Source organism: Phalacrocorax aristotelis, chromosome 1 (genome assembly GCF_949628215.1).
Source record: "Phalacrocorax aristotelis chromosome 1, bGulAri2.1, whole genome shotgun sequence".
Classification (NCBI taxonomy): domain Eukaryota; kingdom Metazoa; phylum Chordata; class Aves; order Suliformes; family Phalacrocoracidae; genus Phalacrocorax; species Phalacrocorax aristotelis.
Window position 1 is genome coordinate 196,239,670 of NC_134276.1, and position 22,164 is coordinate 196,261,833.

The 22,164-nt window shown below is 41.8% G+C and overlaps 1 protein-coding gene across 10 annotated transcripts in view; it reads left to right on the plus strand.

The window, feature by feature from the left end:
• PLXNB2 (plexin B2) overlaps nucleotides 1-22,164 on the plus strand; it is a 258,237-nt gene that overhangs the window by 197,846 nt on the left and 38,227 nt on the right. For all 10 annotated transcript variants that reach the window (XM_075081225.1, XM_075081226.1, XM_075081223.1 and 7 more), the window contains 5 exons: nucleotides 2,480-2,572; nucleotides 3,751-3,832; nucleotides 8,152-8,324; nucleotides 10,664-10,812; nucleotides 13,792-13,900. In XM_075081225.1, the coding sequence (XP_074937326.1) occupies nucleotides 2,480-2,572; nucleotides 3,751-3,832; nucleotides 8,152-8,324; nucleotides 10,664-10,812; nucleotides 13,792-13,900 (606 nt within the window). The remainder of the gene's footprint in view (nucleotides 1-2,479; nucleotides 2,573-3,750; nucleotides 3,833-8,151; nucleotides 8,325-10,663; nucleotides 10,813-13,791; nucleotides 13,901-22,164) is intronic.

Consider the following 22,164-nt stretch of genomic DNA (forward strand, 5'->3'; position numbering starts at 1 on the left):
GGCCGAGTCAACCACTTCCCTGGAGACATTATTCCAATGGTTGACTGTCCTTTCTGTGAAAAATTTACCTCTGGTGTCCAGTCGGTATCTCCCCAAGAGCAACTTGTGTCCATTTCCCCTTGTCCTCTCCATGGGACTCCGTGTTAAAAGGGAACCTCCATCTTCTTTGTAGCTGCCCCTTAAGTACTGGTGCATGGTGATGAGATCCCCTCTAAGCCCCCTTTTCTCAAGGCAGAACAAACCCAGTTCTTCCAGCCTGTCCTCATATGGCAGGCTTCCCAGTCCTTTGATCATCTTGGTGGCCCTTCTCTGGACCCCTTCCAGCCTGTCCACATCCTTTTTGTATAGCGGGGACCAGAACTGTACACAATACTCCAGGTGTGGCCTGACAAGTGCTCAGTAGAGCAGGATAATGACCTCTTTATCTCTGCTGGTGATGCCCATTTTGATGCAACGCAGCATCCTGTTGGCCTTCTTGGCCGCAGCAGCACACTGTTCGCTCATGTTGAGCTTCCTGTCCACCAGGACCCCCAGGTCCCTTTCCACAGAGCTGCTCTCCAGCCAGGTGGATCCCAGTCTGTGCTGCACTCCTGGATTATGTTTTCCCAGGTGCATGATCTTACACTTCTCCTTGTTGAACTTCATAAGGTTCTTGTTGGCCCACTCTTCCAGCCTATCCAGATCTTCCTGCAGAGCAGCTCTCCCTTCTGGAGTGTCTACTTCCCCACTGAACCTGGTGTCATCAGCAAACTTCATCAGGCTACACTTGACCCCATTATCCAGATCACTTATAAAGACATTGAATAACATTGGGCCCAATATTGATCCTTGGGGAACTCCACATGTGACAGGTTGCCATTTGGAAAAGGAGCTATTTATCACCACTCTTCGGGTGCAGCCTGTCAGCCAAGTCCCCACCCACTGCACAAATTAAATATGCACTGCATATATGCACTCAGAAATTAAATATGAGCCAGCAACGTGCACTTGCAGCCCACAATGCCAATCGTATCTAGGGCTGCAAAAAAAGAAGCATGCCCAGCAGGTCAAGGGAGGTGATTCTGCCCTTCTACTCCACTCCAGTGAGACCCCACCTGGAGTACTCCATCCAACTCTGGAGTCCTCAGTACAAGAAATATATGGACCTGTTGGAAGAGGTCCAGAGGAGGGCCAAAAAAATGATCAGAGGGGTAGAACATCCCTCCTATGAAGAAAAGCTGAGAGAGTTTGGGTTCGTCAGCCTGGAGAAGGGTCCGAGGAGACCTTTTAGTGGCATTTCAATATGTAAAGGGGGCTCATAAGAAAGATGGAGAGAGGCTTTTTAACAGGGTCTATAGTGACAGGACAAGGAGCAATGGTTTTAAACTGAAAAAAGGTACGTTTAGATTGGATATAAGGAAGACTTTTTTTTTTATGATGAGGGTGGTGAGACACTGGAACAGGTTGCCCAGAGAAGTTGTGGATGCCCCATCATTGGAAATGTTCAAGGTCAGGTTGGAGGGGGCTTTGAGCAACCTGATCTAGGGAAAGATGTCCCTGCCCATGGCAGGGGGGTTGGACTAGATGGTCTTTGAAGGACCCCTCAACCCAAGGTATTCTGTGATTCTAAAAAGGTGAAAGTGGTCCTGTCCCACAGTGAGCTCTGATTTCATAAGTCTTTACCAACAGTACTGCCTGAAAATATCCTTGCTACTTATTTCTTTCTCTGGTTCTTCTGGCAAAGCTGTTTGCGCAGCTGTGCTGTGGGCAGAGCAGGAGAAAGACCCAGCACAGAAATAGTGTCATGGGGTGATGTGTTTGGTTTTTAGCCAGCTCAGCTCCTCAACTGAATCACAGAACAACCAAGCTCAAGAGCTTTGCCAGCACAGTGCAGCGCAGGTTGGTATGTGCTGCAGCCTAACCGCAGGAATGAATGGATTTAGGGTCTAGGGAGAAGAGAGGGGAAAGGAGCCAGGAATACCCTTAAGCTGGTGCTGCCATCAAAGACTGTCCTGTGAAAACACATCTGGAATCGCGGTGAGGCAGGAGAAGCAAAGCCAGCAGGGTCTCAGAGATGTTCATTCTGTTTTCCCATGTAATTCTTGCATTCCTGCTCTGCCCAGGAACCCTTCAGAGAAAACCGTAAAGGGCAGAACTCACACAGCTCTGTTAATAGCACAACTGATATATGAAGCCATCCAGTATTTACATCTCTTGGCTTTTTCTTACTGTTCCCTGAAATGGGGTGCTAGATATGTTCTTGTTTACTTGTACTGCTCTAGTGCTTCCAGCTTTAATGAGTGTCAGAAAGGTGCAGCAAAGCAGCAGATTGCGCTGGCTCAGTGTTTCACTAGCTTTGTTTTCAGGAGATGACTTTAACTGTTTAGCCTTCTCCATTTGGTCTTACTACTTCCAGTGCTGAACAGGATATTGCCCAGTGATATTTTATTATGCTTGGTGATGCTGAACAAATTTTAAGCTGAACTTTTCTCTTCCATAGGATAAAAAATTTGAGGTTGGAAACAGCCAATTTGATTTCAAAGCTCCTGTTGATGAATCAGAACAAGGAAAATTTTCATTCATGAGTGAAAAGGTAAATGCAAAAATATGGTTCACCTACTAAGTATATTCAGTTTCTATAGTTCCAGTGTCCGCATGTGTCCAGAAATATAGGGGTAACATTGGTTTCCCTCAGAGGAGAAAGCTACCTCTGATGGAGATTCTCCTTTGGCAGTAGCAGTCAAAGGCAGCAGCTTTGGCTCAGAGATGCTGGCGTCTCCCCTCAAAGACCTCGATCCTTCTTGATTTCTCTATCTATGCAATCCATGGATTCATTGAACTGTCCCTGGATGAATTCAGGACCATTTCTCTTTTATTCTTTACTTTTTATGCAATCTGGTGAAATCATTGAGGGTAGAAGATGAGAAGTTCAGAGCTCTCCCTCTCCAATTCATTATCTTTCCCATTTTACATCTGCAAAAATGGGAATGGTAACAATATGTTGTTGTTTGGCTACTTACTAGCTAGGCTTCTTTCACTCTGGTTTATTTTACAAAGAAAGGAAATAATATTCAAAAAAGTAGTCTATTTACTAAGCTCAAATCAGGACTCACAAATGTTATGCTAACTTTAACCTTTATGTCTTTAAGCTTACTAACAGCAGTTTTGAGAACTAATTAGCATTTATGCAACATTTGAGCCTAGCACAAGGCATTTGCTTTATAAAGCCATTGTATTTTTCTTTGCTCTTTTTCTTCCCCACTGGTTGTTATTGCTGCTGTCTTTCGGTCTGAGTGGAAGCTTATGTCTTGGAGCATGTGAACCTTGTGCTTTGGCTATAACGGTGGGGTTGCACTGCAAAAGATGCAAGAGATTTCCCCTCCATGTGGTGCGAGTCTGCCATGTCCACAGAAGTAATGGGGCCAGATGGTGTGGGAAGGGAGAACTCAGCAGGATCAGCAGCTACACTTACTGAATCTGAACAGTACCTTTGCTGCTTGGATACTTATAACCAAATATAAATTAAATTAATGAAAAGCACGTATTCAGCTATTGCTGTCCCTTGATACTTGAAAATTCAGACTGTGAAGGATTAGGTTCATTAAAACATTTTTCTATAAATGTATTTGGCCGAGATGAAAAAAAAGACCATAAGGTTTGGGATAGTTCCTAAAACCTTCACAGCTCTGATTATTGAGAATCATAGAAAATGCATGAAATGAACCTTGCCAAATGAAGGTATAAATATCTCTATTGTGTCATCTTTTCCAGCTGTCCTATAGTGCAAATGAAACCATACAACTTAACTTATCCATGAGAACAGATACAGTCAAGATTGACAGCAAACTGATGGGTAAGTATGAAATATGGGATTAAAGGGAGGTTAATTACAGTAAACAGGAATCCATTCCTTCACAATTTGGGGTTATGTGAATAAGAACGTTACCTTTGTAGGTTTTGCTGATTTGGGTGAATCAATTAAATCTGAGAGATCAAAAGTTATTAATACTAAACTCATGAATTAAACATCAGTGTTGTATGTATTAAAGGCTGTTTTAAGTATGCTACCTTTATTTTCAAGTTCACTTTTGCTGTGAAGGGCAGTCTTAATAGCAAAGCTTCACAGTTCAAACCTACTTAAGTAGTTTGATTTATGTTTTTTCAATGGCTATTTCCCCTTCCCCAGTGAACTTGCCCCTTCCAATAGCAGAAAGGAGATCCTTCTCACTGCCACTCATATGGACTTCACCTGAAATCTGAACTTTCAGCTGGGTCTCAGACAGGTTCTGCAGTCTTTACATCTGCAGGTGATCAGCAATACACAGAAACATTCAGTGTGCTTTCAGCTGCTTACTTTATTCATTAATTTCTATGGCAACAGAAAATATATTTTTATAGCACACTCGGTCTCTGATATAAATTGCTTATTTCTTTATTTTTATTTCTTTCAATGTACAACAATGAAGCAATTATGTCTGTGAACCTAGTCCTGAGTTGAGGTGAGGAAGCTTCATCAAAATCAGTGGAGCAGTATCTGGGAGCTGGGACACACCTTACGCTCCTTTGGGCTGAAGTTTAAGGCATAATCTTGCAAAAACTGTGAGGCAACACACTTGTTACTTCTGTGATGAGTCAATGTCAGGAAACTTAATATTGCCCACAAGTAATTTCCCCTTCAGATTAAATCTTCAGACCATATTTTTCCATCTGTACAATATTTAAATTTACTCCCTTTCTTATTGGCAGCATAGAAATATGTTTTTAGAAGATTTTCCCTATGGCTTTGTGTGCAGTGCTGAAAGCACTTAAAAGAGGGCCTGGCATGAATTTTATGGGGAGGTCATATTACAATCTCACACTGTCTTAATTTCCATTCCAAAGGCTGTGGTGTTTAAAACTGCAGAATTTTGACCAAATATTCCCAACATCTTTCTTCCCAGTCCAGGAAAGACAGAAAAAAAGAAGTAGTGAAATTATTTAAAAAATGTTATCATTCAAATTGAAATACAGAATCCTTGCAAGAGCGGAATTGAAAAATTATCAACAAATGTGTCTTTTTATTATAAAAGGGATTTTTTTAATCCAAATTCTCTCCTGCTTTTAATTTTCCTTGCCAAATGAAATCCAGAGCGTAATGTTTTTTATGCATCTTGAAAAGGATTGGCTTTGGGTGTATGCTTGCTGCTGAGAAGCACCTTTGAACCTGCCAGTGAAAGAACCCTTTCTTTGTGTAACACTTAGTGAATACTAAGTTACGATAGCATTTTTACATCTCAGGCCATCAGGGGTTCCGAACAGTATGAAATCCAATATATCCCTTTTATCCTTTGTCCTTTTTATCAATGATTTCACAGCTGGTATCTCAAGGTGATGGATAAGAGTCTGAATCTAATGAGTGGCTTGCTGCTGGTACATTTAATGAGCTGATCAGTGAACAGGGGGAGTGTTTAATGCTTTAAGGCCATAGCTTCCTCCGCTGCATTTATGCAACTGGATGTGAGGCATGTCCAGACGTTGCAGCGCTGACATTGTTTACTGAAGGATGGGATGAAAATCCCTGTCCAGCCAATGCAGGATAACAAAGTAATTCAGTAAGCATATTCCCGTGCTATATCAGGTGGCCATGTGGCAGAGTGGGTGGGAAATGCAGGGTTTAGGAAGGCAAGGGGAAGATTTGTTTAACAATATTACCTGCTCAAGTCCCCGTGCAGTAGCAGCCTTTCAGACTGCTGGATTAAGAAAGCAATCTGATTCCTGTGAAAACAATTTGCAGCGTAGACATGAGGAAGCTTTTCCTTGCTGCTGCCCACACCATCTCTTCTGCTTGTAAAAGCAAACAGCAGCGTACCACGGCTGTTAGTCTGGTGCTTTTCCCCAGCATTGCTTTCACATCCAACATATAGAGTGAATAGTTAACACACAAGCTATTGATAACATTGCTTGGGTTATATTTCTTGCTCAGTGACTTCTGTATTGACGTGCTCAGTATATGACGCAAATGATGCTACTCTTGTTTTGTGTTCATCGATTCCTTGAGAATTCAAGATTGGGGTTGAATCAAATGGATGCTCTTTCTCATCGATTCATTCTTACAAATGCCAAAGTCCCTTGGCTTTGCATACACCTCCGGTGATGTCTCGACTGATTTTGTGCTGGTAGAACTTCTTGAAATCAAGTGGATATGCTGATTAGATGTAAGAAGGGTTAAAACCAGCCTTCATCATTCCATTAACTCTTCAGTGTAAGGGAAGGAATAAAACCGTGTTATTCTACTAGACTAGCTGTGAAACTGAATGCCAAGATTATTAAATATGCATAATTTAGAGAAAAACTGCCCTTATGAGGTTCTGTGCTCTCATGCAGGTGGCAGTGAGACTGTAGCCAAGTTTTGGGCATCTGTATTATTGTTCATGCCTGGCAGGGGAATAAAGGCACTGCTGAAAAATAATGGAAAACCAGCATTCTCATTTTACTTTTTCATTTCAGTAGGAATCTTGACATGGTAGCCTCTTGGAATTAGATTTAAAAAGCTATTGCTGCTGCTGTTATCTAGGAAGATATCAAGCACATTGAAATGTTAGTGACTGGAGGGTGCTTTTGCTGGTGTCCTTCCTAGAGTCCTGCTCCTCTAAGAATAAAAGCTTTCTTTAAATAGACATTTCTGATGGCCTTTACCATATGCAGTCTCAAAGGGATTTATCCTAGGCTCTCTTGCCCGCATCTAATCACCTCTGTTTACTTCACTTCACTTCTTGCATCTTTAAGGATAAAATTCCTTTGAAAAAACCCCAATGTCACAAAGGGTACCATTTCTTGAGACTTAATGAGGACATAAACCAGCTTATCACTACTGGAAAGGGGAGATGTTGAGTCTCTGACTTGTACTCCCCACTCCCATCTGTGAGCACATTTAACTCTTGAAGGAGCACAGGAGGAAACCTGGATTGTTTTCTGCTGTTCTGGTAGGTTAAGTTGATTTACGAGAAGACTCAACAAGTGCCAGAGCCTCGGTGGCAGAGGGTGAGGCTGCGTGGCCAGAAAAAAGGAGCAGCCAAAAAGAGAGAAGGGATGAAGGGAAAGAGCAGAAAAGGAGGAAGAAAGAAGTTACCCTCTTTACGATAATCAACACACCTTCCCAGGGAAGCACAGCACTCAAGCTGAGTAATCTGTGCAATTTGCAACTTCCTCTAGAGAAGTATGTGCCATCTTTTCAGTCTGTTTTCTTCTGGGCTAGCTCTCAAGTGCATCTCCAAATGTTTTCTTGCAAGCCCAGGCTTTCCTTATGGTGCCGAACCACCCAGCTTTGTCTCAAGGCTTTGTGTCTATTTGAGGAAATTAATTTTGTTCATGACTGTGCATCATGCTGCAGATTGATGGGGGCCAAAACAAGCTTAGTGTCTGGGACAGTTGGTGTGTGGTTCATCAGTAAGAGAGGCATGACTGTCAGACCTGATTTCTTGGCTCAGAAAAACTAGAATTAAACCCCACTACAGAAGGAATAAGGTGTACACGAGGATGGCAGTTCAAGACAAAAGTGAAAACAAAAGCAAGAAAATAGAGAAGAATGAAGAAATGAAGAGGTATTAATTTGAACAAAAGATAACACTTCAGTAAGTGTTAACTTTCTATTTGACTCAGGCTTTAGCAATGATTTTGGAAAGGCCCAAATATCCTGGAAACAGCCAACAAAGGCAGCTCTCTTCCTTTAAATACCCAACTGGCAGAGGTCCCATGCCAGCTGATGTCTGTCCCTACAAACACCCAGGCAGAGTTTATACCCTTCCACATCTGAGTCCTGGTATGCCAAGAGAACCTGCTTGGTTGAACTAGTCCTTGAACAGTTGTATAGGCAGGTTCACTGAGGAGAGTCAAAGAAAGGACTTTGTACTTAAACATTTTGACAATGCTTGAGTGACAAAAATGCATTTAGATTCTACTTGATAGTTTACTCATACTCTGCACATGGATAGATTTCAGGTTCTTCCATACAAGGAAAAATAGTTTTCTCTCAGCATCATGCAGGGGTTACCTACAGAGTATGCATATTCTTCACACAACTCAACTGAGCAACAGGCAGACTTTGTACATAGGATTAGTTTTCCTTCCTATAACACACCGATTATCATTAAAAGAGAAGAAAATGTCTAAGTGCATTTACCATTTATTTTTCAGTGACTCTGTACAACTGCTCTTATGGACGAAGCGACTGCAGCTTATGCCTCGCGGCCCACCACGATTATAAGTGTGTCTGGTGTGAAGAAGATGGCAAGCCCAGCAAGTGCATTTATGAAAAACTCTGTCATGCTCCTCCCACCAACACGTGTCCTCATCCAGAAATCACTCGCGTAAGATTGCTTTTTTTCTCTCCCTACCAGTGTATTATTTTTCAGGAGAAAGCATCCAAGCAAGCTCATACTGACAGGCAGTTTTCTTCCTAGGGTGTCAAGTAAGCCTCTGAAATAGCTGCAAGGAAATAATGCCAGTAGTGATGTGTGAGAGAGATTTGTAAAGAATCAAAATAAGAGACTGAATGGAGTCTTTGAGACTCCTTGTTTTTCAAGCCTTGTCCTCACTGTGCCACAAGCCAGACTAGCAGTGTACACTTAAATGTGGCAGTTGATTCCTGGGAATTACCATGGATTTTTTTCTCTCCTGGAGTCCTTTCTACCTGAAGTAAGTCTATAAGAGAGGTTCACTGCTCCTGGAACTACAAGCACTTCACAGGCCCATTAACAGGCTTAAGACTAGACTTTTAAATAGTATTTAATAAGGGAGCAGGTTGGGTTTGCATCACAATGTGTTTTTGAGGTGTCAGTGATATTTTCCAGTCCACACTGGAATCAAACCCTGGAATCAACCCTGGATCAACCACACTGGAATCAAAGGCTGTAGAAGTTGAACGTAAGAAGTCAGAGAGACCAAATGCGCACCCCTGACTTACTCCGCGGATGGAGCATTCTCCCAGGGCGAGGGAAGAGCGTCGTCCACCTTGGTGGACCAGTAGCCAAAGCAAGAAGTGATAAATCCTTGTCTTTTTCAGCAACAAGCTAAATGCTGTTCTTCTGGGCATAATTATTGAGAAAAGAGTGATATGTACTTCCACTGGGAAAATCTAAATCGCTGCGACAGTGGTATCGGTGCTTTGAAACTCAGACACACCGTTTGATGAGAACATATTCCAAGCGAACACAAAATGTGTTAGCTGTATGTCAGAGGCTGAGAGTCATAACAGGGATGTTTTGCTCAGTAGGAACTTTAATTCTGAAACCTGTGTTTCTACCCCACCGGTGGAACCTGCCCAAACTGGTAGAGATGCTGAATCTCCTGAGGCTGAGCATTTAGAGGTGCAGTGTGGGTACAGGCGGACCAGCGGCATGCTGGTGTGCATGTTGCACGTGATGGTGTATCTAAGAAAAAATGGCAGGTAAACAGTTGAAGTCTGCCAAGGAAGGCAAATACCCTGAAATCTCGACAAAAAATGTGGAGAAGAATACTTGTGTGATAGCTATGCCCATATAAAGATGATTTGAGTGGGAAGGAAAATTAAGAAAAATAAAAGTGTTTTCACCTGGAATACTGTTTGTACGTGACTATGGATTAAGTACTAAATATTAAAATATTAGTTTTTTCAAAGCTTTTGTTGGCTTCAGGCTTGAACAAAATATTTGGAAACATCTACACCAACTGTTGAGTCATTCTTCAGCTAGTTTATTTATGGGTTGAGTGCAAAGGGATGGCTAGCGGGCAGAAGTTTTAGGAAGCTGAACCAATGGGAAGACAGAGCAAGTGATTCTGGAGCTGGGCTGGGCAGCAGGCAGTAGCAGCCATGTCTCTGTGCCCAGGCTTGCTTAGATCTAAGAAACTCTGATTTTGGTGGAGCAGACATTAAATTCCAAACTTTCAGAAGCTGTATTTTTTTGGCTTCCAATTACTGCTTTTGGGACTGAGCAACTTTGCTCTTCTTGATGGTAAACTTGCAGCCCTCCAAAGCTGAAGGCCTGAAAAGGTCTTGCTGGACATGCCCCATATATGACATGGGAAAGCAGGTTAGTCTCCCAACAAATACCCAGAATTCAAGTGCCTGTTCAGGCCATATTTCCACCTGAGAAGTCCACCGCAACTGCAGGATTTTCTCAGTCCTCATTTTAATTGCAAATTATTTAATTAGCATCAGCCCATGTGCTGCAGCAGCCTACCACGTGACGCAGAAAGGAAGATCAGGGAACTAGAGGAACTTCTGAAGACTCTATGTGGGGCAGCACTGTGTGTCGGAAGGTGCAGTGTTCTAGTATGAGCCTGAAGGGAGAATATCATGGCAAAAAAATGCTGGAAAAGCTCCATGAAATGATCGTGAGAGGAGCCCGGTCCATTTACTTTTCAAAATCACAGTGCTTTAGTGGAAGAAGCAAACTTAAAACAGAGTAAACACCAGGCAAGAGTTTTGTACATAACTGTCTGCCACAGGAGACATGAAACCTGCAGCTGATGAATACTGGTTCTGAGCTAGCAAATGATTAATTAATAAAAAAGCGTCACATAGCATGTTTCTGTGGGGGGTCCTACATGAAACATCTTTTGCATTTTGAGTACGGGTAAATCAAAGTAGCTTTAAATAAAGCATCATGGTCACTGCAATATTTAATTTTGCTTTTTTGGTTTTTTAATGTCCCCCATGCAAACACAGATTGAGCCAAAAACTGGACCACTAAGTGGTGGAATTCTTCTGACCATAATGGGATCTAATCTGGGAATAAAAGCAGAAGATGTGAAAAATATAACGGTGGCAGACAAGGAATGTCTTTTCAAAGAGGAATTCTACTCTGTTTCAACAAGGTAATTGCTGGATATTTTTCACAAGATACTAGAAGAAAAAAAGGAACTTCTGTGCATTTTCAGGAGAAGATGATCTTCCTGTGGTTATAAAGATTATCAATAGAAGAAAGAACTAGTGTGATGTACCTGCAATATTTCACAGAAATGTCTGAATCTTTATTTTAAATTGTTATAGATCCTAATACAGCAACAAATTTACAATAGCGTAAATTCCTGCTTCTGATTGATTGAACTTTTTTCCGTATTTGTTTGAAAAGCTTTCATAAACTATTACTGCAGATATCTCAAGACTATTTGTTTTTAAATTAAGAGCATCGTAGGTGTGCATCAAGTCATTAAAATCTTTGCTAAATCTGAACCACAGTGCAGCCAAGCATACAAGATTTATGGGAAAGCAGGCAAAGCAAGGGGAAGCTTAAATCTTTTTTGTTTTACTGCAGCCACAAAGTTTCTTTCCTGGGGGCAGGGAGGGAGCCCGGAGTTTTGGTTTAGCTTTAGATGACTAAGTTTCATTGCAGAGCCAACAAGTCCATGAATGTTGAATTGCCTAAGCAGGTTGGTAGATGTTCTGTGCATTACTTGTCACACTCTTAAGCAGTGCCAAAAATTAAAACAAAGTGCCTAAATTCTTCTAGCTATCTAGGTGTTTACTACAGATTATATCAAGCATCTAATTTCAAGAGGGAAATACCCTTTTGGTATTAGCTAATAAAAAGCATAGCATGAAGGTTCAGTAGTAATATTAAAAGAAATGACATATTTTAAGCACTGTGATTTTTCTTTCATTCACTTTTGATATTTAAAGCTGCCTTTGAAACCTTGGCTTTCTTTCCCTTCAGTTAATTTAAAGTGTAATACAGTAACTTTTTGCTTTCTGTGGCATGTTTTGAAAGGGATTTTGAAGATACCTACGTGATTTTTTTTAGCTTTTGAAAAATGTTTAGCTTTAGTCACTTTGGGGATCAGGGATTTAGAAGCTTCCCAGGTCCCTAGGACTTAAGAATGTATATATAGCCATATATCTCTTACTACTTCCAAAATCCATTGCCATCCAAAATCCATTGCCATCACTCATGCGTTTACGTGTACATCACCATCCACAAAATTCCCAACTCTTTCAGAGTCATCTTTTCCCATTCCACATTTTCAGTGTTGGCAAAAGCTGCAATGAATTGCAGCATAGCCTTACAAGAATTTCCCCAGCCTCTTGGCTTTTTTATAAAGCTTTTTAATATTTTTTAAATATGTGGAAAGGAGCCAGAACCAAGATGACTGGTTCCTTGTATCATAGCAACATTACTGGTTTCCTAAGCTCTGCCAGTGTGGTAATGGGTGAGAACAAATGCAACTCGCATAATGTCATTTATCAACAAATTAGGGGGATTTGAAGGATGTTCTCCATTAGTGAAGCCTTAAAAAAGTTATTAAAAATCTCCAAATAGGTGTCTATAATTTTCTGTCTTTATCTTCCTCCATTCTCTTGTTTTATTATTACCTTCTTTTATTTAAATTAACAACAACAACAAAAGAGTGCCTATTCTTCCTCCTCTGTCCTTCTGCAGTCAAAAGCTAGTCATTTTTAGGAGACAATTGCTCCCATGGGCAGGAGAGTGGTGAGATTTAAGGCACTTAAGGCTGCTTTCTGGCTCTGTGGTGATTTAATTGTTGGCCTTCAAGAAGTCTTGTTCTCGTTTTTCATAGTTTTCCATTTGTAACGTGGGGGAAGGGAGGTAATGCCAGTGCTGGGGAGGGGAGGGAACTTTTCTCAATTAAAATCCCTGCTAAGCACACTACAGCATTTCCCCCACGCTCACCCCCCGGCCCCGGCCCCCGACTGCTTTCCCTAGCTTGACATATGCTAGAAATTCCTCCAAAGGCACCGTTTCCTGTTTCTGCCTGACAAGAAGATACAACTTCCAAGAATACAGTAGAGAGATGATGAGGAACAGACTCAGGCAGCCGTACACATGCCAGGACATGCAAGAATTTAGAGAATTTTGTCCATTTGCCAGTACCCAGGCAGAAAAGTCTGGAGTGATCTGCGGAGGGACTTGACGATCCTTTTAAGTCCCGATTTAAGTACATTGTATCCAGTAATTTGGAGTTTTTGGTTTTGTTGTCTGTTTTTTTTTTTTCTGTTTGAGGGGTTATTTAAGTAGTCATACGCTGCTTAAGGAAGAATAGCAATAATTCCGGAGGGAAAGAGTGAAGGAAATAAGCAGTGGTCCTTAGGGTGTGTCCTATACGAATCTGTCCACTGTGCAGGCTGCAAACATTGTATACCTCCTTATCTAACTATATTATCAGCTCTCCATTAAACATTTGTGCCAGTTTTCAAGTGTGTCGAATCCTTATTGCATTCTCATGCTTATATTCTGTGGATCACCTCTTTGAAATAAAAATTTAAATGTCCATGCTATCACTCAGCAGCAGTGTTAGTTAAGGCAGTGTTTTCTCAGTGACCTCCGATTTTGCGTGGGTTATCTGAGGATTTCTTTTCAGAGAACAGCAATTCTAAAGGGATTTTGATCATAGGTGTGAAAATACAGTAGTTTAAAGCTGCAGGATAGCAGGCTGCACAACAAAAGCATCAGCAGCTAACACACACAAAGTTATAAGATAGCTGATGGTCTGATTCTTACATCAAGGGGGGATGTCCTTTGTTTTTTTAACATCACCAGGTCCAGTGAAAACCTTGTGTAGGGTTGAATTCTGGGCTGAATTTGAGTCTTCTGTAGAAGGCATCTCTACTAACTGACGGCTAAGTAGTTGCTGGGTACAGTGCTCACCTACCTTTAGGTAGAAGATTAAACTATTCTTGGGTGTTTTTGCTGGGAACCTGAGGCAGCATTTAAGTGCCTTGTTTAGGGTAATGCGAAGTTAGTGCTTTTGCTGACAGCGTGTGTGGTAACTCACATACATTGCATCAGTATTGCAGCTGTTACTTCTAACAGATAAACTTACATTCTTTCTTGCTAGGATTGTATGTCAAGTTGGACCAATGAATGAAACGAAAAAAGGTGGAATTGAAGTTAACATCAATGGAAAATTAGGTAAATCACCAGATCAAGTGCTGTTTACATACCAGGTAAGTGCATTTTTTCAGAGCCCTGTTTTATACCTTGTGCATTAGTTAAGTTAGAAGTTTACCTGTTAAACACAGAGTCGCTTGTGTTTGCCTTACAAACTGTTCCATCAATAGCACTGTCATTCAAGTATGTTAGAAAACACATCGAGTATTTCTTTATACAAAAGGTGTACCAAAAATCTATTCTGATCAATAGATCCTGAGCCTCAAAATAGGATGATGTTGTTTGCAATTCAAGTTAAAAAGATGTGGCAGAAAAAAACTGTAATAATCTTATTCAGTAGTGATACAGTATCTCTTAAGTGTCACTATTAAATAGAAAAAAAATCAGCACTGCGAAACATTAGGTATTCTTTAGATGCACAGTTGGTGCACTATTTTAATCACAGTGTTTAGTCTAGCCGATGTTCTTAATTACCAGAATGGATGCAGAGCAGCTGAAGAATAAGTAATGAAGGTACATTAATTTTTTAATAATTTATTTCATTCAAAAATATGGCATGCAGAGCCACAGACAGCGTGGCGTGTGTTCATATTACACATGTGCTTTGTTTTCAGTGTCACTATGAAGGAGAATTTCGTTTGTGTCTTAAATGCTTTATCCTAAATGTGGCCCTAGGTCATAACTGGTCCAGCTTGTGGTTTTAGCAGCAAGTAGCTTTATCTGTATCTATGAGGTCTTTAAAATTTATAAGAGCCTATGATAGTTGAGAGGTTTAAATAATGTCTGTCCTCATATTGATATTTAAGATTATACCTATAAACTGTAAATCTATAAACCATAAAGGTGGGTTAGGCTTTTATCTCCTCCCTTATTTAAATTTCTGTCTCATTAATTCTTGATATCTTGTGAGAAGGAAAGGAGTCAGCAGTAAGAGGTGGAATAAGTCAAGAATTACATTCAGCTGAGAAAAGGATATACTTGTTTTTGCAAAACAGGCTAGAAGTGATTTTTCCATAATTTCCAAGCGAATACTTCCTCTTCCTGGTGCTTTTGCTTGAAAATATCCTCTGTTCCTTTGTGGAAATGTAGGTTATAATTAAGTCTCTCTTTGTCGATCTCATTCATCTTAACAAGAGAAGAAGAACATAATCTTCTGTGTTCATGTGTTTGTGGTCTCTAGGACAGAGCCTATGACAGTAAACTCTATATGAGATGAGATTTTGACATGAACCCATTGTGTGGTGTATGTTTTACACCAGTTCTCCTACGCTTCTCCTGTGTGTAAAGATTCTGCCATGGTTTGCATGAAAACCACATGAAGTTACAGAGTGTGTTGAAATGTAATCTGAAGCCCCCATGTAGGCTTTGAAGCCTGTCTGTGAACTTGCTGTGGTGTGATTCCCTGCTCAGCCCATCTGGGAGGCAAGATAAGCAGCCACTGCTTTTGGCTACTTAAGGGGAAGATTCTCGATCACCCATCAGTGAGGTGCTAGGAGAAGCCACTGTGCCCAGGTGTCATCCAGCTGGAGGTTTTCCTGCAAGTCCAAGACTTCCTCTGGGCTGACCTCTGCCTGCATGGAGGTTACTGAAATATCAGATAACTAAGCTAACTCATAATAAAGACCATTTTTATTTACTGCAAAAATCTTTCCATGAGGACTCTGTTTACAAAATGCAAAGCAATGGCAAGTAATACAGTTCTTGCCTTAAAACTGGTGAAATTGGTTTCTGGTTTCATTTGTCTTTGTTCCACGAGAAAATGAAGCCAACTGTGGGCTGCAGTAGGATTAAAGTCAGTACAGGCGCATCACATTCATGCGCACCTCTACAAGAGTGACATGAGCGCTTCTGGCATGCGAACAGACAATCAGAGGAGACAATTGCATCAGTTGATGTTGTCTTAAAAGCTACATTCTAGTTTCACTGCTGTTTTCAGGCAGTTCTTCAATGACTTCTTTCAGCAGACATGCGAAATCTGTGCTTTGTTTAAGACTTCTTCTATTCAGTATATACAAAGAAAAGAAAATGCTCTTCTTTCCAAGAGCCTTCCTAAAATAAATTTTCTGTTACGTATTTCCCCCTTTCTTTTGCACGTTGTCTGGCTACCCTCCTGCTGGTAATTATCACTGTTTTTACTGAGTGTTCTGATCACCCAAAGCACAGTAGCTCAGCTTTAGCAGTGACCATTCTAAATGCAGTGTGTGGTGGCACAGGGCAGAAGTACACAAGTGGTGCACCAGAAGTCAATGCAGCTGCTCAGCCCCGTGTGTCTATGTACAGCAGACGTGTCACCATACCCGCCACAGTCTCATTCTGGTGCATGTGACTAGTGTCTACCACCAAAAGCACATAGTCAGTTATCAAGTAGATTGGATATAAGGAATAAGTTTTATTATAATGGTGGTGAGACACTGGAACAGGTAACCCAGAGAAGTTGTGGCCCCCATTATTGGAAGTGTTTAAGGTCAGGCTGAATGGGGCTTTGAGCAACCTGGTGTAGTGAAAGATGTCCCTGCCCATGGCAGGGGGGTTGGAGTAGATGATCTTTAAGGTCCCTTCCAACCCAAACCATTCTATGATCCTTACTACTACATTTGGCTGTTGTTGATACCTAGTCTGAACAATGAGATGCATTTTTGAAGCTGGGTTGATGAGGATCAATAGTCAGCACAACTTGGGGCTCAGACTCATGCTTCTGCCCCGCCTGCCAGCACAGCGCATTTCTGAGCTGAGGAACGTGAGAGAGCTCCATTAAATGGGTCAAAAATCCAGTTAAAAGGGAAGCCATCGTTTCAATTTAAAATTATTTCTGAACTAAAATGCCCTGGTCCACAAGTGCAGTAAACACCTCATCTATATTTGCTGCATAACAAGGGTAGAAAGCTCTATTTCTTCCTACCCATCCCAATTTCACTATCCAGCCTGAGTGCTGTTCAAGTCCAGCCATTCCAGTGAAGTTAAATTCTGGTAACCCAGTCCTCGTATACTGACAGGCAATAACCATCCTCCTGCTTAGTGAAATAGAAATGAAGTGATGCTAAATTTTAATATCCGGCTATGCAGTACATCTGGAGCACTGACAGCTTGGCTGGTCTCTAAGCAGGTGGAGCAGTAACGCACCTAAAGGCTGGTCCTGCTTTTTCATTTGTTGTTAACTTTATCTGATTTGCTTGTTACTACGACAGTGAGAGGCAGTATCAAAGGAAGGAGTTATACTTTCCCCAGGTATATGGTGAGATTTGCTGATCCCATACAAGCGTGATTCCCTTCTCAGAATACCTCATCTCCAGACTTGAGCCACCAGAGCAAGAGCTTGCAGCTGGTTCGGAATCTCCGGCGTCTGTTTGCAAGAGCAATTCTGTGAGTGTTAGGCTGTGCAGGTTAAAAAGACTATATGGTTTCAGAAAGCTCAAATAAATGTAAGATGCGGAAATTAGAGGTAGAACTTTGCAAAAGTGTAATACAATTCAGAGGTGCTGAAGGTAGTTTAGGGACTGTCTTGGAAATAATGACTTTTAGTAAATCAGGAAGTCTATTTACCTGAAGAAGAAGAAGAGATGAATAACCAAAAAGAGGAAGAAGGGGGGATAAATTAGAGTCTGATCTGAAAACAAACATCAACATGACTGTTCACCATACTGGAAGTTTGAAAGTGAACCTGAACAGCACAGTTACTCTTCCACCTTAATCTATTCCCAACTTGGTTGTTTCCTCCTACCTCCATCCATCCTCTGCTTTCCTTCTTGATCTTTGAAGTAATTGCCCTGGGAGCTCTCACCAGTGCAGTGCCATTGGTGCCAGGGTCTTTCTTTTGTGGAGGGCTGTAGGTCACTCCTTTATTTTTCTCCCTGAGTCTTTACCTCAACGCACACATTTTATGCTGTAGTTGGGGGGGGTTGGGTGGGTTTTTGCAGCGGGATATTACATGCTTGTTGCCATTACAACTGGTGCTGATAAACCACACATCTGTAGCAGTCTGGAATTGCTTCCAGAGGATCTTATTTTATTCTTGGGTCCTGGAGCACATCTTGTTTGTGTGTCAGCCTGCATAGGGGCCAGGAGAACTCCTGCGTAGCTGAGAGTTTTAGCGAAGTTGGCCATTCCTCATGTGGATATTATTAGACTTCATTCTCTCTCATCTGAACTATGCACTAAAATACATGTCCCACCATCCAGTGCTTGTGATTCTGCTTGAAAGCTGCCAATGAACACTGACTGTATGATAATCCAGACTTTCCAGTCATGCGTGCTTCCTTTTGTCCATCAAACCTGTCAGCAAGGCTCTGTGGTCTTTTCAGAAAATCTTATGGTGTCTGCCTCACGATAATACGATGCTGCCTGCAGTCCAAAAAATTACTTGTTTAAAATGCCAACTCTTTGCATAAGCATCCCACCCACAGCAGGCAGCACACAATGTGCATTGCCAGGCAAATGGTCTGTCTGGGCACCTGGAGTGGCTGGAAGCATTTGATCAGCTCACTTGGTGCGAGGATTGGATGAAGCAGCTCCAGAAAGGCAGGACTCAGCTCACTTCTCTGCTGTTGCAGAATAACCCAGGAACTGAAGCCTGGTTTGTGTTGTGGATGCTGTGACGAGGTGAGCTGGTGGGTCAGGTCAGCCACTGCGGTGAACGCCCAGGCTGCCAAGAGTGCGCGATGGAAATTCTCTGGTTGAATATCCTGTGAGTGGGTGGCTTGTCTGAAGAAACAAGAAGCAGGCTGCCTTGTGTCTGAGAAAGGAGGGAAGTGGAGGGGGAAAGAGCAGTTTCTAATGACTTGCATGCCCAGTTCAGAAGCTTAAATTAGCTCTTGCAGTTATCTTTATAGTCCATGAAATGACATTTTGACCTCCAAGAAGGTGGACGGTGTCTATAGCACTTCATGGGCTATGTCTTTAATTTCTGTGTGCGTTATATGCAAGGGTTGGCAGAATAATTTGGCTTTCAGTGCAGGGCAGACAGTTTTGGTAACAAATTAGTTATTTTACAGACCTGCTTCAAGAGCCAGAACTTATTGCAGCTGAGGCCAGGATGAGGAAAGGGAAAGATTACTTGGGGAGGAAAGGATGGAGGAGGTAAATGCAGAGAAATAATGTGCTCTGTACATCTGTGAAAATCTTATCCACGTGTGTGTGCACTGTCATTATCCTTGACACAGCATCCCTGTACTCTGCTTGGGTGGAAGCACAAGAGCCCATTCCTGCTTGTGAGGATGTGCACTTGCACCAAAGGCAAAGCCCCAACCAGAGGTCACTGCCTACAGGAACTGGCAGAAGGGAGCTTAGGTGGCTTTGCTATTTGCTGCCCATCATGTCCATTTGAACACATCCATCCGTTGCTGGCTTCCCCCTGTGCGGCAGCTGGCACCTCTCACAGCAGCACAGATATACTCTGCCACCATCCTCTTTTCCCTCCCCAGTTGTCTCTCTGCTTGTGGTCTGGCACAGTTGTGTTTTCTCCAGCATCCCCCTCTGAAGCATAGGCTTCATGCCAAGGTTTCTTTGCATCTCCATTAGGCTCCCCTCCTCTGTTGCCTTCCAACTGTTCCTGAATTTCTGGCCCCTCTTGTGATCCACCAGTAGCCTCCTTGGTGGCCGGTTGTTTCTCTTCCGTTTTCTGCATTAGTGAAGGATAAAAGGTAACCACTTTTATCTCAGTGGGGTAGTTCTTGGGCTAGAAACTGCCTACCACAGATGAATATCATAGTAGAGAGTATCCCTATTTACAGAGTCATGCCCAGGAATATAAAAAGTTGAGTACGTGTTTGGTGACAGATGAGTGTAAAAGTAGAGAAATGGAAGAAGGCGGCATGCAGAACCTAGGCGATGCTCCACAGGAGTGCACTTCTCTTGTTCTTTAATACCATGCAAGGGACCAGAAGTGAGTTGGCTGGACATGACAGTGTAAACCAGGAAAGCTACAAAGCAAACAAACCAAGTGAAAAAGAACATGAATCAGCCTGGCAGATCAGATCCTAAATGCAAGTCAGAAGAGTGAAAAAGAGGCTGGAGGAATGGTTGTTTTTTGCACCTGTCTATCTTTAATGGGAAAAATTGCAAAGAAGCTGGATTAAAAAAAAAAAAAGAAAATAGCAGTAACCCAACTGTCAGCCAGGTAAAAGCTGTGCTTTGATTTGACACCAGCAGACCACAGAGATCTAAAATGCTGGGAGCTCTCTGAAAGCATTTTCAGCCTGTCAAAGGTATCTTGTACTAAAATTGTAATCAGAAACCTGAAGAAATAAGAGATCACCTTCCTAACTGTGCAAAAAGACTAACTGCAAGTCATAAAATATTAAAGATTAAAAAGTTCATTCTAGATTAATAAACAGGATGAAAAAATGTAAGAGCTGAAATGCAAATGCTCAGAGGGTCTGCAGTAGCTGTGTAAGAGCAGCAGTCATGTACATTGCTAATAAGTAAGTTCACATCTAATTGTGATTATAAGTGGAACAGACATGGAGATAATTTACCCTCTAGCATGCAGAAAGCATGAAACTACAATGAAAAATACATCAGCATTTCTGTGAACAGATCTGTAAGTAGGAGGCAAAGCATACAAACCGAGCAAGCAAAGGACAAAGGAAAGACTTCTGGCTGCAACAGAGAAAACAGGACACTGGAAAATGGCCTGAGTGTGAAGTCATATACATACTGGGGCCAGTGCAAGCTGGTTTGCCAGTACTTTTTTTTTTTGCAGTACCTCTGTGCTGATGAAGCACAGAGCGCCTCAGAGGACATACTGTTGCAAGACTATGACATTACTGTGAGGCAAAATCAAAAGATGTAGTTTGTGAAGTTCAGTTAGTACCCGATGCAAAGATAAGGCAGTGGCTCACAAGAATGCAAATGCCACACAAGGGAATTCATTGTTATTACAAAGCGAATAAATGATTTTGCTAACAAACAAACTAGCACTATTTGAACGTTACATACCATAAGCAATGTACAAGGACCTAGAAACTGCCACTGTCTCACTGTTTCAAATTAGAGCAGATAACCACTGCTTTCAGGTAAACCGTATCAATGGGATGGACACCAACAACAGTCATAAAACAGAAGAGGTAACCTATTTGTAGCATTATTATCCTTCCAGCAAAGCCTCCTAATGGTTATCAAAGCCCTAGGAAAGATGCTTATCAGTTCAGGAGTACGGACCCAGCGGTCTGGTTCAACATGGGAAAGTTGGGCTGCAGGTAGACTTTGAGATCTCTAGCTCAACATCATTACACCTAAGTAGGATTTAAGGAAGGTTTGTATGTAAGATGTGTAAAATGCTCGAATTTCCCATGACTGACAAGCTACAATCTGCTCAGACCTACAAGCAAGAGATCCTGTTGAGATCAAATTATTTCTTCAGGATAAACCATGCAGCAGGGAGCAAGTTACACCTGTTGACAAGTTGGGCTATAACATTGTTGTAGGTCCCTTCCAGCTGAACTATTCTACTGTATTTTATTCTGAATGGCATAGCTGCGGATGTGCACGACTGCAAATCCACTTCCGACAAACACAGGGCATGATTGTGACAGTGTAAGGCAGTGGGGAGTCCCAGCAGTGGAAGGTCCCTGTGCTGGGAGATGGCTTACCAGACTTGGCAAGAAACAGGCCACTGAACAACTGACAGACAATGGAACAGGCTATTTTAAACTAGAATGTCAAAAAAACCCCACCCACATAATGAGATAACCTGTTACTGCAGAAAATGCTTATGCTCAAACGTTAAACTACCTGGAAGACACGAACAATAATTTCCCGGTGACAAAAGGAGAAGTAGAGACCTGAAAGAACATTTCTCTATTTCAAGCAAAATAAGAAAAAGACTGAAATATGTATGAATTATTATTTTCTACACTTTAATGAATTATAAAACAAGGGTTAAATTAGTGTTTGCAAGGTTGTTTAAATTTTACTGTGTCCGTGAGAAATGAAATATTGCCAAGTCCTCACAAGCGCTGACGTTCTCCAGAAGAATTATTACAAGACTGCTACGAATTCCTTATAGGAAACACAATCAAATGTTCTGCTTAACATCATAGTTGCACTGAGCACTGCGGTGTGATGTTACAGTGGTGCACTGCGCTGCGATGTTATAGAAAGTGTGACTTCCCCCAGGCGCCTTCTGGCTGAGCCAAAGATCCTGAGGTACAGAGGGATGAAAATGAAAGCGGGATATTTATTATGACAGCAGGTGTACTTCTGATTCAGAGACTGAAATGAGAAAAGGGCAGAAACAAGGAGAGAAGGAATCCTTGAGGGGATTTGGAAACGGTGGCCTCACTGATCTCGCAGCACTTGAGGTCCTAGGTTTATCAGTACGCTT